Here is an 18012-nt window from a genome sequence, read left to right on the forward strand (position 1 = left end):
TGGGTGAGCCTGACCTAACCCCATGAGTCCTTTAAAAGTGCCAAATTTTCTCCTGCTAATTGCAGAAAAGGAAGTAAGAGATTCACAGCATGGAAAGGATTCACTGCACTATTGCTAACCTGAAGATGGAGGGGGCTAGATAGCAAGAAAGGCAGGTGGCCTTTAGGAGATAAGAGCAGCTCTCAGCTGACAGCCAGCAAGGAAACTGAACCTCAGTCCCACAACTGTAAAGAAACTGAATCCTGCCAACAACAACCAATGAACTTGGAAGCAAATTTTCCCCTAGAGCTTTTAGATTAAAACACAGCCCAGTTGACACTTTGACTTCAATCTTGTGATATCGTGAACAAAGAACCCAGAAATGCCTTCTAACCTACAGAACTATGAACTAAAAGATGGGAAATTTTAAAATCCATTAAATTTGTTGTAATTTGTTATGCAACAATAGAAACCTAATTCAGTCCCTCTCTCACTTCTTTTCACCTCCATTTTTTCAAAGGTTACCCTATTATTTATCTAGTCATTTCTCTTCTTATGAACATTTAGACTGCCTTAAAATATTTGCTATTACAAAAGTAACATTCTTATACATATGAGCACAAGTTTATTGGTATCAGATTGGTCACAGTATACATACACAATTTTAAAAATGTGTTCTATGATACCAAAAGCACAAGCAACAAAAGAAAAAACAGATACAGTAGGCTTCATCAAAATTAAAAAGTGTTGTGCATCTACATTACCAAGAAAGTGAAAAAAGACAACCTACAGGAAGAAAAAAATAGTTCTTCAAATGTTGAATTCAAAACCCTGGTGACAACTGATCCAGCTCACCATGACAGGATAAGTCATCTCTCCCAGTATATCATTGCAAAGCTGACTGTATTTCTTTCCCAAACCATACAATTTAATCCTAAATATGAAGCAAAGTCTGAAATGTAACTGATTAGAAAAAATATATAAAACAACCAGGATTTGGATAGGACTTCTAATTTTGTGTTTGTTTGTTTTTTTATAAATTTATTTTTTTATAAATTTATTTATTTATTTATTTTTGGCTGTTGGGTCTTCATTGCTGTGTGCGGGCTTTCTCTAGTTGTGGCGAGCAGGGGCTACTCATTGTGGTGTGTGGGCTTCTCATTGCAGTGGCTTCTCTTGTTGTGGAACACGGGCTCTAGGTGTGTGGGCTTCAGTAGTTGTGGCGCATGGGCTTAGCTGCTCCACAGCATGTGGGATCTTCCCGGACCAGGGATCGAACCCGTGTCCCTTGCATTGGCAGGCGGATTCTTAACCACTGCACCACCAGGGAAGCCCCAGGACTTCTTATTTTTTTCAGCTTGAAAAGCTCTATAAAAGTTTCTATCTTAATAGGTTGTATTTTTTGTTTGTTTTTCCCTGAATTTTTTTTTTTTTTTGATGTGGACCATTTTGAAAGTCTTTACTGAGTTTGTTACAATGCTGCTTCTGTTTTAAGTTTTGGTTTTTTGGCCACGAGGCATGTGAGATCTTAGCTCCCCAACCAGGAATCGAACCTGCACCCCCTGCATTGGAAGGCAAAGTCTTAACCACTGGACCGCCAGGGAAGTCCCTCCTTGACTTCTTTTTTTTTTTTTTAAATACATCTTTATTGGAGTATAATTGCTTCACAATACCATGTTAGTTTATGTTGCACAACAAAGCGAATCAGCCATATGCATACACATGTCCCCATATCCCCTCCCTCTTAAGCCTCCCTCCCATCCTCCCTATCCCACCCTTTTAGGTCATGGCAAAGCACCGAGCCAATCTCCCTGTGCTATGCTGCTGCTTCCCATCAGCCAACTATTTTACATTCAGCTCCCTGACTTCTTATTGTGCTTAAAGTCTTGCCACATGTCAATAAGACATCTGCCCATCTTACTTTTCCACTCAGCTTGTTTGGTACTTAAAATTGGGAATAACATGTTTCACATCTTTTAGGAATTCTGTAATACCCTGTTCAGACCTCCTCAGGGGCAGGGACATTTCTTTTTTAACTCTAAATCCCTAGCAGGTATTGCAGGGGCCCACAAACAAGAAACCCTCAGCAAATGCTTGCTAAACTGTTCAACTAAATGAAAATTTCTTGATTCACAGGACTGATTGGTACTTATTTGATAGATGAATTTATTCATTCATTCACTCAATAACTATTTATTTAATGCTCCAGTATCCAAAGTCCTGTGGTTAGCACTGGGGAGAAAATGGTACAAAAAACACACAAGGAAGCTCCCATTCCAGTGGGGGAAATCTACATGCATGTGTATAATTACAGTATAATATCTGGTAATGGGATAAAGCTAGGTACAGGGTGACATAATGTGTACAATGAAGCCCCAGGACTGATTCTACTCATAAATAGAATGAGGAAGGTTTCATAAAGTTGAGTTGTAAAGAATGAACAGGAGTTTACCAAGCCAACAAAGGCAGAGAGGCACGAAAGAGCAAGGCATGTTTAGAAAAAGCCAAATAAGTCATCAGGAGTAAACTAGGATGCATGAAATAAAGTTAGAGAAACAGGCAGAATTATATCATGCTGGGCCTTTTATGCCATGCTAAGTAACAAGGGCTTTTAGCCTAAGTGGGAGCTGACATGAACAGTTTGCATTTTTAAAAGAGAAGTATGGTGGTGGTGTGGAAGATAACTCAGGGTAGGAAGACAGATTCAGGGAGTCTACATTTGGGGAGAAATGTGAAGGATCTGGGGTGACAGTGAGGATAAAGTGAGGGTAGTGATTTGATTGGCATTAGGAGATAGAAGTTAATAAGATACAGTGATTAACTGAGAAGGGATGGAGATAGAGAGGGAGGAGCCTAAGAGGACTCCTAAGTTTCTGATATGGATCTCTGAGCAAATGCCTTTCACTTGATTTAAGGAGGAAGTATATGTGTGAGGATAGAAAATGAACACAGTTTAGAAATGTTGATGGATGTCTGAAGGACATCCAAGGGCATATGTCTGGTAGAAAAAAGGAAATGAGGACCTGAAGCTCAGGGGAGAGGTCTTAATTAGAGATTTAGATTTCAAGGCTAAATATTTATGATTCTGTTTGGAATGATGAAATGAAACAAAAAAATAGAGCTACCAAGGCCCTGCCAGCTGCTGTTTCTGCCCTCCAGCAGATCATCTAATACTCATCAGTCAACATATATCAGAATGCACGATGTGGGTTGGCAATTTGTCATTCACTTTAGCCCTTCTAGGTGTGCCTGTGGAATCAGCAATAAGACTTAAGAGTAGAGCAATAGCTGGTCTTCTCTTTAGTTTGCTCCCCCACTCACATGTGTTCTTTGGCACAGAGGTTGAGTGTGTCCTGGCAATACTGAACACTAGACTAGCACCATTTGATTGGAGGCCAGACTAGAAATATTTGACTGGAAAAATAGTCACTCAAGGAGTTATCTTGAGGAGAAGAAACAATTAAACCGATTGCTCTGTATCTATTCTCTGTGCACCTGATGTAATACATCCCCCTCATCTTTTGTGACTTCTGACAACTGCTTCAAAAAAGTAATATGTGACCAATTTGATAATTAATCATAATGAAAGCATAATTATCTGATAATACCAGCTCAATGACCTAAAATTTTTAAGGGCTTACACACTACACAAATCCTAATGGAAAGAAGAAAGAACATTTATTGGTTAAACCTATGTCTAAAATTCTACTTGTTAGTTCACTCTTAAAACTAAAGAAAGTGTGTATTTTCAACTGAGAATCTTACAGTTTTATTACGTGAATGTGAAGGTTGTATAGTTCTCTAATATGTAGGGATTTTAAATGACCTAATCATTTCCAGCAACTCTATAAAAATTTTTTTTACATTTCTTCTTTTAAAATGTTTTATTGTTTCTTGAGACTAAATTATAAACAGTAAGTCCAAAGATAAAACAACTGCATGGACTGATGATCCTGCATGAATTACAAACCAGAGCAATGGGGTGCCTGTACTGGGCTTGCATCTTCTCTGTGCAGTAAGTCCGATAAAGAATGTACTGGGCACAGGCACTGTGTGTGGTGCTAGGATCATGGAGAGAGAAGACAGAGTCCCTGGCACTCAAAGATGACAAAACAGTGTGCTCTGGTTTTCAAACTGTAACCCATGTACTTTCAGTGGTTCCACAGGGTACTTACTAGGTAGGGGCAGGGACATTGTGAGATTCCTGTTACTTCCCCTTTCATCAGCAGAGTAGTTCTATTTTATCTGTTTCATTTATTGAACTTTCTTATAAAATTTAGCTTGAAGAAAAAGGACTCTTCCACACACAAATGTTAAATAAGAAAGTTTACAAACCTCTGGTCTAGTAGAAAAACAAGAGCAGTCAGAATCTACATTCATGCAGCCCTGGCCTATAGTCTTGCCTATGTGCAGCAGCTGTAGCTGCCTTCACCACCACAGCTTTCCTAGAAGCACATACTGGGAGCCACTGGTGACAAGGAAAACCCACATGCCCTCATCAGTGAGTATATCATTTTACTCCTATACCAAAGTGAAGCACAGTGCTTTAATTTTGGGGGGAGCGGGGTGGGATAGTCAAGACTAGAGGCACTGTGGAACATACAAATTAACTGCTTTCTTTTTGTACTCTGTTATAACTTCCATTTAAAATCTTCCCACATGTAGCACGCAATTGGAAAAGTAAAAGTTATTTTCAAATCTTAAGTAAAACAACAACAACAACCCATAAAGCAGTCTTAACACAGGAAGTTCCCATGTGCAACATGAAAGTATCCCAAGATTTATTTTCTCTCTGCCCCACCTAGAAGATAATCACAGAGAAAAGTCAGGGCTCCCTAAAATTCCAAGTTGGCTACAAAGGTCTTCTCACCCTTTTAGAGCCTTGCTGACATCTAGAGGAAGAGAAGCCTAGAATGTCTCCTTGATTTCTCCCTCCCTTTCAAGGGGAAAAACACTACTGCAGTTGCTCATGCTTAAGGGTCTCATTGCTCTTTCAAGACACACAGTCTACTGCATGTCAGCCCCTTTCTGTGGCTTCTCCTCCAATCCAAGTTAAAGAGGAATGATAGAGTCAGGCCAACTTTCCCTTTTGTCCAGAATATGCTCTTCCTTTTACAGGGCTAGGTGGACAATGAGAGCTGGGGCTGCCCTCAAACAGGACAACATTAGCCTATTTCCTTGTGAGCCCTCTCTATCCCACATGCAGGAAAACAGAGCCCAGGGCTTCCTGCATTCAAGAGCTGGGTCGCTTTGCTGAATTTGCTTTGTTCTATGTTTCTCCTATGTGTTTCCTCTGGCATTGAATAGATGCATCCTTTGCTTTCCCTGAGGTGGTGATGGCCAAGACTGAGTTTTGAGCTTCCATGTGGAAATAGGCACAGGGACAAAAGAGGCCACATGTGACTTCAGGGTACACTGGGATTTGAAGCAAAACTCTCAGCTAAATAAGAGGAGGTTACTTTATCTTGTTTTGCCTCCTCCGTGCATCTATCTTCTCTGAAGTCCAGAGATGCCTACGATCTAGGACACACCATTCTAATACAGAGTCTCAACCTCACCAGAGCTTCTAATAACTTTTACCTGATCTGCTTGCCTTCTCTCATATCATATAAGGAAAAGAAGACATCGGTATCTTCCCCAATGGTATTGTAGGTGAAACTCTTCAGACTGAGGAAGAAGTGATGTGGCACTGGTATCCGACAGGTTTCCCCATGTCGTGGGCGCATTGTATCTACCTAATGAGGAAGGCAAAAAACAGTGATTGCTAATATTGTAGTTATTCATTATATTGATCATAAGTAAAATTAAAACTAAATGACTAACTCCTCATACTGCTGAAGGGGATCATTTAAGAGAAAGGGAGATTGAAAGTGTTTTCTTTGCTAGTAGCAGATGTTGCGTCAATATGCTTGATTTGAGGTAGGCAAATATGCAGCTGGGAAAAGTAAACAGAGTGAAGGAGATATGGGAACAGTAATTCCAACTTATAAGTGAACTCAAAATCTCCACCAGGTCACAAACATCTAAATTCTCCAGAGAACCATTTTCAAAGTCACTTCTTGGAGATGCTGTCATGACCCTGATGCACTTGGTTTATACTGTTAGATAGTAATAGCTACCATTCTAAATACCATTTTTATTTTCTCAGACTGATTCATTTTAGTCTCTCGGTCTACTCTGTTTCAACTGTGCTTGTGTAAATTTGCACAGAGGAGTGGAGAGTAGCCAAGTCTGCTTGGAGGTCAGGGCCCCTTAGGTCACAATCAAGAAGTCAGTGGTTAAAAATAAATAAATAAATAAAAATAAAAGATTATCAAAAAGAAAAAAAAGAAGTCAGTAATTTCTTGGTGCACCCCTATTTTATAATCACATAAAAGAAAGAATTGAGGGAAAAGATAGGGAGGCCTGGTTAAGTTGCTTACCTGAGATGTGCTTTGCTGTACGCTCTGCCGACTAGATAAATGCTATGGAAAGAAAGAAAAACTCAATCAATTGGGAAGGAAACTAACTTTTACCAGGAACCTTCTATACGCTAGGCATTCTGATATATATTTTACATATATGATCTCATTTAATTCTAATAACCTTGTTAGACAAATGTTATTTGTATTTGACAGAGCCAACTAAGGTTTAGTGTAAGGAAGTGAAATGCTGAAGGTCCCACACAGCAAGAAGGTGGCAAAGTCTGGATTCAAACCCAGGCCTTTCTACCTTAGAGTACCAGCCAAGTCACAGGTGGGTGCTTGCTACTGGATTTTTGCTTTGCCACTGTCCTCTCCACACAATGTATCACATCCTGCACTGCGTGACACAGCTTCCTCAGGCTCTCCACACTGGAGAAGGTATAGCCTTTAACCACAAGTGGCTCCTTCCCAAACATCTCTCCATGCTGTTCCTTTGCTGCTGGCTAAAGTTAGAAGAAGCAGATTCCAATCCCAGCTGCATGCAAATGGGTTGTGAAACTCCAGACAAATTGCTTACTCTCTCCAAGGGACATTTTCCCTCAACTATAAAAATGAAATACAAGTTTTTGTTGTCTTCCTCACAAGGTTAATGCAAGGTTCAAACAACATAATGGGAAGCAGCAAGACATAGTAGTTAGGGACCTAAGTGCAAAATTTTAAACCTTGACTCTCACTTTCCTCATCTGTAAAGTGAGGATAACATTTCATGCTGAACTTCATAGGGTTTTGTGCAGATTAACCCAGCATAGTACACACTATAAGTGGTTGATCATTGTTATCTATAATTAGTATTCTTATTATTATTGCTGTTCTATTTTTATAATTAGTTATTAAAGAAAAGTCAGTCACATTTAGAAGTAAACCCCGGCCAGGAAGAAAGGTGTGTTCACCATTCTTCAAGTCCCTGGTCTTAGGAGACTTGAAAATGAGAGTTTCTATCCTGCCTCCTTTGACCCCTACAGGTTGTGAGAGACAGCTCTCATTTGGTGAACTGTTCCACATCACATGGCTAATAAGACTGGTTGCTGAGTAGAATGGTTTCATTCTTTTAACAAGTATTCACATTTAACCCTAAATAAAACTGAAGTACAATTAAATATTAATTTAAATGCATCTCACTAGCTATATTAGTTAATTATTAAATATTCATGTGCATTATTAGCTATATTAGCTAATTATTATTGACTATTAATGTTCATCCATGGGAATATATGTTCCCATGATACATATTAAATATAATTAAAACAGGTCTCCACCAGCTGGGGAAACCATCACATAGAAGGCTTATGTACAACAGAAAACTTCATATATAAAATAGTTCACAAAAAAAAAAAGCTTTAAAAAAATCAGGCTTTCAAAAAAAAAAAAAAAGCAAGCTTTCTATGGTTTACTGACCCATATCCCACTGGGAAGGTTACTGGCCTACAACTCTTTCCATTGTTTTATTTTTAGGGGCTACACTAAGGCATTCTTCTCAAGTGAATTTACTGACTAACTCTTAAAAATGACTACCAATCATAAACATTAATGTTCAATTATAACTATATATGGGTGTTTACAGCTAATTTCAGTGTAAATCATCCCGGCTGACAATAAAAGACATCATTCTAGACTTCAGAGGCATCAAATTTGGGGAGAACTTGGGTCCTCCCTGCTGGCGCAGTGGTTATGAATCCGCATGGCAATGCAGGGGACACGGGTTCGATCCCTGGTCCAGGAAGATCCTACATTCTGCGGAGCAACTAAGCCTGTGTGCCACAACTACTGAGCCTGCGCTCTACAGCCCGAGAGCCACAACTACTGAGCCAGCGTGCTGCAACTACTGAAGCCCGTGCGCCTAGAGCCCGTGTTCTGCAACAAGAGAAGCCACCACAATGAGAAGCCCGTGCACCGCAATGAAGAGTAGCCCTCGCTCGCTGCAACTAGAGAAAGCCTGCGGGCAGCAAAGAAGATCCAATGCAATCAAAAAAATAAATTAAAAAAAAAAATTGGGGGAGAACTCTTCAACCTAGTCTGAAAGCACCCCACATGGGTAGCCAGAGAATGGCATCAGAACTGGCATTTTGGAATGTACAAATGTACATTTCCACCAAAAGTGCATAAGAGTTCTCTTTTCTCCATATCCTTGCGAGCATTTATTTAATGATAAGCAAATAGGTGTGAAGTAATATCTAACAGGTGTGAGGTAGCATGTCATTGTGGTTTTGATTTGCATTTCCCTGATGATTAGTGATTATCAAACACCTTTTCATGTATGTATGACTTCTTTGGAAAAAAGTCACATTTTTTTCTCATTTAAAAACTCAGAATAATTGATTTTTTGCTACTGAGTTTTAAGAGTTCCTTACATATTTTGGATATTAACCCTTTATCATATATAAGGTTTGCAAACATTTTCTCCTATTCTGCAGGTTGAATTTTCATTTTGTTGATTGTATATTTTGCTGTACAGAAACTTTTCTGTTTGATATAGTCCCACTTGCTGATTTTTGCTTTTGTTGCTTGTGCTCTTGACGTCATATCCAAAAGATCACTGCCAACACCAACATCAAGCAGCTTTTCCCTTATGTTTCCTTATAGGAGATTTACGGTTTCAGGTCTAACATTTAAGTCCTTAATCCATTTGGAGTTAATATTTGTGCGTGGCATAAAACAGGAGTACAGTTTCGTTCTTCTGCATATCCAGTTTTCCCAACATTTATTGAAGAGACTATCCTTTCCCCAGTGAATATTACTGGTTCCCTTGTTAAAATATTACTTGACTGTATATGTGTGGGTTTATTACTGGGATTTTGATTCTGTCCCATTGGTCTACGTGTCTGTTTTTATGCCAGTACAACATTCACTGTTTTGAATTACTACAGATTTATAATATAGTTCAAAATCAGGAAGTGTGATGCTTCCAGGCTTTTTTCCTTCTCAAGATTGCTTTGGCTATTCAGAGTCCATTGTGGTTCCATACAAATTTTAGGATTGGTTTTTCTATTTCTGTGGAAAACACCACTGGAATTTTTATAGGGATTGCATTGAATCTATAGATGGCTCTGGGTAGGGTGGATATTTTAACAATATTAACTCTTCCAATTCTTGAGCATGGGATATCTTTCCATTTATTTTTGTCTTCTTTAATTTCATCAATATCTTACAGCTTTCAGTATACAGATCCTTTACTTACTCAGTGAAAGTTATTCCTAAGTATTTTATTGTTTTTTATGCTATTGTAAATAGGATTGTTTGCTTTATTTTTTTTTCAGATAGTTCATAGGATATTCTGATTTTTGTAATTGATTTATGTATGTTGATTTTGTATCCTGAAACTTTATTGAATTTTTTTATTCTAACAGTTTTTTGGTGGAGTCTTCAAAATTTTCTATGTATAAGATCATGTCATCTGCAAGTAGTGACAGTTTCTTTCTTTCTTTCCCATTTGGATGCCTTTTCTTTCTTCTTCTTGCCTAACTGCTCTATTGTTCTGGCTAGGGCTTCCAGTACTATGGGGCTTTTTTTGTTTTTTGTTGTTGTTGTTGGTTTTTCTGGCTGCGTTGGGTGTTTGTTGCTGTGTGCGGGCTTTCTCCAGTTGTGGCGAGCGGGGGCTACTCTTCATTGCGGTGCACGGGCTTCTCATTGTGGTGGCTTCTCTTGTTGCGGACCATGGGCTCTAGGCACATGGACTTTAGTAGTTGCAGCACATGGGCTCAGTAGTTGCAGTGCATGGGCTCTAGGGCGTGTGGGCTTCAGTAGTTGTGGCACGCAGGCTGAGTAGCTGTGGCTCACGGGCTCTAGAGTGCAGGTTCAGTAGTTGTGGCGCATGGGCTTAATTGCTCTGCAGCACATGGGACATTCCCGGGCCAGGGATCGAATCCACTGGCAGGTGGATTCTTAACCATGGCGCCACCAGGGAAGTCCCTCCAGTACTATGTTGAATAGGAATGGTGAGAGTGGGCACCCTTGTCTTGTTCTTGATCTTAGAGAAAAAGCTTTCAACCTTTCATTGCTGAGTATGATGTTAGCTGTGGGCTTCTCATATATGGCTTCATTATACTGAGGTGTGCTTCTTCTATGCCCACTTTCTTGAGAGTTTTTATTATAAAGGATGTTGAAATTTTGTCAATTGCTCTTTCTGCATCTATTGAGATGATCTTATGATTTTTTAATTGAACTACAGTTGATTCACAATGTTGTGTTGGTTTCAGGAATATAGCAAAGTGAGTCAGTTTATATTTATATATATATATATACACACACACACATATATATGTATATATATAATGTTTTACAGATTCTTTTCCATTTTAGGTTTAGATCATACGATTTTTATCCTTTATTTTGTTAATGTGGCACATTACATTGATTGATTTGCAGATGCTGAACCATTCTTGCATTCCTGAAATAAATCCCACTTGATCATGTGCTGTTAATGTGCTGTTGAATTTGGTTTGCTAGCATTTTGTTGAGAATTTTTGTATCTACATTCATCTGGGATATTGGCCTTCTTTTCTTGGAGTGTCCTTATCTGGCTTTGGTATCAGGGTAATGATGGCCTTGTAAAATAAGTTTGAAGAGTGTTTCCTCCTATTCGAATTTTTTGTTAGAGTTTCAGAAGGATTGGCATTCATTCTTCTTAAATGTTTGATAAAATTCACCCATGAAGCCATCTGGTCCTGGGCTTTTCTTTGTTAGGAAGTTTTTGATTATTGATTCAATCTCCTTACTTGTTACTGGTCTGTTCAGTTTTCCTATTTCTTCATAATTTAGTCTTGGTAGGTTGTATGTTTCTATTTAGGGTGTCCAATTTGTTGGCATATAATTGTTCATAGCAGTCTCTTACGATCATTTGTATTTCTGTTTATCAGCTGTCTCTTCTTTCATTTATAATTTTATTTACTTGACTTCTCTTTTTTCTTGCTAAATCTAGCTAAATATTTGCCAACTAGTCTTTTCAAAAAAAAAACCCAACTCTTAGCTTCATTGATCTTTTCTATTGTTTTTCTGTTCTTTATTCCATTTATTTTTGCCCTGATCTTTGTTACCTCCTTCCTTCTGCTGACTTTGGGAATAGTTTGTTCTTTTCCTAGTTCTACGAAGTATAAAGTTCGGTTATTTGAGATCTTTTTTTCTTAACGGAGGCATTTTTCACTATAAACTTTCCTCTTAGATTTGCTTTCACTGCATCCCTAAGTTTTAGCATGTTGTGTTTCCATTTTTGCTTGTCTCAGGACATATTTTTTAATTTCCCTTTTGATTTCTTCTTTGACTCATTGGTTGTTCAGGATTTTGTTGCTTAACTGCAACATATTTGTGGATTTTCCAGTTTTCTCCCTGTTACTGAATTCTAGTTTCAAATCACTGTAGTCAGAAAAGATATTTCATATGATTTCTATCTTCTTATATTTGTTAAGACTTATTTTGTGGCCTAACATGTGATCTATTCTGGAGATTGTTCCATGTGCACTTGAGAAGAATGTGTATCCTGCTGCTATTGGACAGAATATTCTTAATATTCCAAATATGACTGTTAGGTCCATTTGGTACTAAGTGTAGTTCAAGTCCAACGTGTCCTCATTGATTTTCTGTCTGAATGATCTATCACTTGTTGAAAGTGGGGTACTAAAGAATCTAATATTGTTGTATTCTTGTCTATTTCTCGCTTCAGTTCTGTTAATATTTGCTCTATAGATTCAGGTGCTCTGAAGTTGGGTGCATATATATTTACAGTTGTTATATGCTCTTGATGAATGACCCCTCTATCATTATATAATCACCTTCTTTGTTTCTTGTTACAGTTTTTTAATTAAAGCCTATTTTGGGACTTCCTTTGTGGCGCAGGGGTTAAGAATCCGCCTGCTTATGCAGGGGACACGGGTTTGAGCCCTGGTCCGGGAAGATCCCACATGCCACAGAGCAACTAAGCCCATGCGCCACAACTACTGAGCCTGCGCTCTACAGCCTGTGAGCCACAACTCCTGAGCCCACGTGCCACAGCTACTGAAGCCCACGTGCCTAGAGCCCATGCTCCACAACAAAAAGAAGCCACCACAATGAGAAGCCCATGCACCACAACGAAGAGTAGCCCCCACTCGCCGCAACTAGAGAAAGCCCGTGCACAGCAATGAAGACCCAACACAGCCAAAAATAAATAAATAAATAAATTTATTTATTTTTTAAAAATAGCCTATTTTGTCTGATATAAAAATAGCTACTGCTGCCATCTTTTGGTTGCCATTTGGATGGATTATCTTTTTCTGTTTCTTGCTTTCAGCCTATGCATGTTCTCAACACTGAAGTAAGTCTGTTAATAAACAGAATATTCTTGGTTTTTTTTTTTTAAATCCATTTGGCCACTCTATGTCTTTTGATTGAGAATTTAATCCATTTACATTTAAGTAAAGTAATTATAGATAGGTAAGAAATTTCTATTGCTATTTTAAAAATTGTTTTCTAGCTCATTTTGTAGTTCCTTTCCTCTTCTCTTGCTGTCTTTCTTTGTAAACTGATGATTTTCCATAGTAGTGTGCTTTGATTCACTTCTCCTTATTTTGTATGTATCTACCATAGGTTTTTGCTTTCTGGTTACGTAAGACTTACATAAAACATCTTATAGATAAAGCTATTACAACTTAACTTCAATCCCATACAAAATCTCTACCCTTTTACTCACTTCCCACCACTTTATGTTTTTGATATCACAGTTTACATCTTTTTATACTGTGTATCCATTAACAAATTATTGTAATTATAGTTATTTTTAACTTTTCTGTCTTTTCACCTTTATACTAGAGTAATATACCACCATATTACAGTATTGGAGTATTCTGAATTTGACTATATACTTAAGTGTTTTATATCTTCATGGTTTTTTTTAAATTTATTTTATTTATTTTATTTTTGGCAGCGTTGGGTCTCATTGCTGCTTGTTTGTTTTTATATATAGTAGTGTGTATCTGTTAATCCCAAACTTCTAATTTACCTCCCCCCCTTTCCCCTTTGGTAACCATAAGTTTGTTTTCTATGTTTGTCAGTCTATTTCTGTTTTGTAAATAAGTTAACTTGTATCATTTTTTTAGATTCCACATATAAGTGATATCATATGGTATTTTTCTCTGTCTTTGATTTTTGATAGTTTTATTATAATGTCGTGGAGAACATCTCTGTGGGTTCAAATTGTTCGGGAACCTATGAGCTTCATGAACTTGATGTTCAAATCTCTCTCCCCAGATTTGGCAAGTTCTCAGGCATTACTTTAAGTAAGCTTTCTGCCCCTTTCTGCTCTCCTCTCTTCTGGTTCTCTAATAATGTATAGATTGATTTTCTTAATGGTAACCTTTAAATATCATAGCGTTTCTTGATTCTTTTTACTTTTTGCTCCTTTGACTGGAAAATTCTGATATATCTGTCTCTAAGTTCACTAATTCTCTCTCTCTTTTTTTTTTTTTTTTTTGGCTCCACTGGACCGCCAGGGAATTCCACGTACTCTTGGTTTTTTGGGTTTTTTAAATCTTTTTTGGCTGCATTGGGTCTTCGTTGCTGCACACGGGCTTTCTCTAGTTGTGGCAAGCGGGGGCTGCTCTTCGTTGTGGTACACGGGCTTCTCACTGTGGTGGCTTCTCTTGTTGTGGAGCACGGGCTCTAGGCACATGGGCTTCAGTAGTTGCGGCACGCAGTCTCAGTAGTTGTGGCTCATGGGCTCTAGAGCACAGGCTCAGCAGTTGTGGCACACGGGCTTAGTTGCTCCGCAGCACGTGGGAACTTCCCAGACCAGGGCTCACACCCGTGTCCCCTGCGTTGGCAGTCGGATTCTTAACCATTGCACCACCAGGGAAGTCCCAAAGTTCACTAATTCTTTCTTCTGCTTGGTCCAGTCTAATATTGAAGCTCTCCACTGAATTCTTCAGTTCAGTCACTGTAATCTTCAGCTCCAAAATTCGTTTGGTTCTCTTTTATGTTTTCTATGTTTTTGTTGAACTTCTCATTTTGGTCTTGTTTTATTTACCTGATTTTGTTGAACTGTTTACTGGTGTTCTCTTGTAGCTCTCTGAGCATCTTTAAAATAACTACTTTGAATTCTCTGTCAGGCAATTTGTACATCTCCATTTCTTTAGGGTCAGTTACTGAAAATTTACTGTGTTCCTTTGGTGGTGTCATGTTTCTCTGATTTTTTGTGATCCCTGTAGCCTTTCATAGTTGTCTGCACATTTGAAGAGCCGTTATCTCTTCAAGACTTTATGGACTGACTTTGGTAAGGAAAGACCTTCACCTATGGATGTGAGGATGCTAGAGCATGCTATGACTCTGGGTCTAATGGTGCAGGGTGCCCAGGTTAGGGCATATCGTAGCTCTGGGCTCAGGGTGCAGGTCTCATTGGCTGAGGCCACATAGGTCCACAATATCAACAATTCTGTGAATCTTAGGGAAAACTGTGGAGGGTCCACAGTAGCTGCAAGGGATGTTGGGGTCCTCAGTGGCTCTTCCAGGTCCAGTGGCTAGGGACCAGGGCAGGCAGCAGTGGTGGCCAGAGTCAGAAGTGTGTACACACATGGCTTCAGGGTCCAGCTTCAGGTGCCTGCATAGTGGGAGGGGGAAGCTGCAGACACACACATAATAGCAAGGGCTGGGACTAGCAGAAAGGGCTGGTGCCAACTGCAGACTGACGAGCAACTGCAGGGACCCTAGCTGTTGGCACATATTCATGAGGTTGTAGAGGCTAGCCATGAGCACATGCATGGCAGTGGAGGCAGGGATGGGAGTTGGGCTGGCAGTGTGCAGGTGCACAGCTGCAGGGGTTACCTTTAGGTGAGCCTAGGGTTGCAGGCCAGTGACAAGTCAAGGCTGGATATGGGCCACAAGCAGCTGTGGGGGCCTTGGCTGTTGGCATACACTCCTGTGGCTACAGGGGCTTGCCGTGGTTGTATGCATGGCAGTGGAGGCCTGTGTTGGGAGTCAGGCTGGTGGCATGCAGGTACACAGCTGCAGAGGCTAGACATGAGCACACACAAAGCAGTGGGGGTCAGCTGTAGGGGTCTAGACTGGTGTCTTACATGCACACAACCACAGAGGCCAGGGCTGCTACATAACTCGTGCTCTGTCAAGAGATGTGGAGGGAGCTGGGGGACTCAGGTGGCTGGCATCTGTGAATGCAGATACCTGTGGGGTGAAAACCTGAGTGGCAAAATCTGCAGGGGTTCTGTGGTGGTTACTGGTTTCTTCAGTGGTGAAATATGCTAGGGTCCTCTGTGGAGCAGTCTGCTGGGGTCCATTATGAGGTCCCCAGTAATAAAAGCTGAGGGGTTCTGCAGTGTCCACAAGGGTTGTTGAGGTCCACAGCAGCAAAGGCTGCTGGGATTCTAGGCAGAGCAGGCCACTGTGAGCCATGGTTGCTCCCAATGCATGACTGATACTGGCAGCCTCTGTCTGCCCTACTTCCTTGTTCCTAGCCATGTCTAGATGTCTCAGTAGTTATACCAAGTTTATTCCAGTTATCTCAATTGTAATTTTCTAGAGCTTCTGGGGTTGCTTCTTAGATTGCTCCACTCTGCTTCCTGGCTGTCTCATTTCTCTTTGCAGACAGCAATCACCATTTTCTTCCACTGAGTTGTCTGTTTTTTCCAAGTTTCTTTCATAAGTATTTCTTTTGGTCTTTAAGTTTCATGTGGGAGGTTTCTTCCAATGGCTGTTGATGCTTGGCTGTCTGGAATTGCTGTGTAGGACCTGCTGACCACTGGGTTTCACTGTATGGAGGTTTGTGGAAAGCAGTGGTCATCTTATCCAACAGCTTTTAATACCATATATACTCTGATGACTCCAAAATTGTTATATCTTAACTTCACTTCTGAACTCCAGACTTTCAACATCTTAGTCTGGAGGTCTAGAAGACATTTAAACCTTGAAAGGAAAACCCAGAAATATTGATCCCCACTGCTCTACTCTCAAAACTTCTCCCACAATGTTTCCTATTCCATTTCCACCCAGGTCAAAGTTGGGCAGGTCAAAACATAGGAGTCATTCTTCTCTGACCTTTCTCTTTTTTGTATACACACGCACCTATTCAATCTATTAACAACTCTGACTGGATCTATCTTCAACACATATTCAGAATCCAACAACTTACCACTTCCACTGTTCCAACTCTATCTAGCTCAAGATACTGAAATCAAAATCTTTTGTTTGAATGACCACTCCCTGTTTCCATTCTTGCTCCACTCCAGTCCTTCTGCACACATCAGCTGGAGGAGTCCTTTTAAAATGTAAGCCAAATCATGTAATTCCCCTGCTCAAGTACCTTCACAGGCCTTCTGTCACACTTAGAATAAAATGCAAAATCCTTACCAAAAATATCATCCTCCAAGCCACCATTCTCACAGGAGTTCTTAGCTTCAAACTGTCATTCTTCTTTCACTTTCCATATCTAATTGATCATCAAAATTCATCATTTTTACTTATTAACATCTACATTTTCTATTGCATTTTTTCTCCATTCCTATTGCTGCCTAGCCTTTATTTCTTGCCTGAATCACTTCCGTGGCCTCTTTCCTCCCTGATTCCAGTCTTCTGCATTTTATACTCTCTCAGCATTTAAAACCCACATCCAATCATGTCACTCCATGGTTCTATCAGACCAGCAGTTCTACCAATTTGGGGTTTACAAAGCTCTTTGTGATCTGGCTCTTGCCTCCTTCTTGGCCTTATCTCCCAATTGCTAACACATACTTACATGCCAAAGTTACCAAGTATCTTATAGTTCCCTGGAATTACTACTTCCCTATGCTCTGTGTCATTTTGGAATGTCTTTCCTTATGGCTTGTCTTCCTGATGAAGCCCTGAGCATCTCTCAAGACTCACCTTAAGCATTACTTGCCTCTGGAAGCTTTCATTGATTTCTCAAAGCCCCAGGAAATCAGCTACTCCCTCTAACAGCATCAGTGTATATCTTAATTATGACATGCAGCTCATAAACATTCTTGTTTGTGGTCTATTTGATCCCACTAGAGTAGTTTCTAAACATGGGGACCATGCATGGGGTTCAGAGGCAACTATCAATTCCCTAAAATTGAGTATAAAATTTGTATGCAAAATCATACTTGCATCGTCCTGGGGAGAAATTTTATCGATCCTCCATAATCTAGAAAGAGTTAGAAGCCAATACCCTGGATGGTGATATTCTTTTTTTTTTTTTTTTTCTTAATTTTATTTTTATTTTTGGCTGCGTTGGGTCTTTGTCGCTGTGTGCGGGCTTTCTCTGGTTGCGGCGAGTGGGGGCTACTCTTCATCGCGGTGCGTGGGCTTCTCATTGCAGTGGCTTCTCTTGTTGTGGAGCACAGGCTCTAGGTGCGCGGGCTTCAGTAGTTGTGGCACGTGGGCTCAGTAGTTGTGGCTCACGGGCTCTAGAGCGCAGACTCAGTAGTTGTGGCACACGGGCTTAGTTGCTCCACGGCATGTGGGATCTTCCTGGACCAGGGCTCGAACCCGTGTCCCCTGCATTGGCAGGCGGATTCTTAACCACTGCGCCATAGATGGTGATATTCTTAAAGGAAGGAGTAAGTCTCGTTCATCTTTAATTTCTATATCTCACACA

At 39.9% G+C, this 18012-nt stretch overlaps 1 protein-coding gene across 4 annotated transcripts in view; it reads right to left on the minus strand.

Moving 5' to 3' along the window:
- Positions 1 to 18012, minus strand: part of DOCK3 (dedicator of cytokinesis 3) — a 384134-nt gene that overhangs the window by 164993 nt on the left and 201129 nt on the right. For all 4 annotated transcript variants that reach the window (XM_082348082.1, XM_082348083.1, XM_082348081.1 and 1 more), the window contains exons 8-9: positions 6402 to 6443; positions 5560 to 5714 (exon numbers count right to left, since the gene is read on the minus strand). In XM_082348082.1, the coding sequence (XP_082204208.1) occupies positions 5560 to 5714; positions 6402 to 6443 (197 nt within the window). The remainder of the gene's footprint in view (positions 1 to 5559; positions 5715 to 6401; positions 6444 to 18012) is intronic.

Source organism: Balaenoptera borealis (genome assembly GCF_965194805.1).
Source record: "Balaenoptera borealis genome assembly, chromosome: 12".
In the NCBI taxonomy this organism is placed as follows: domain Eukaryota; kingdom Metazoa; phylum Chordata; class Mammalia; order Artiodactyla; family Balaenopteridae; genus Balaenoptera; species Balaenoptera borealis.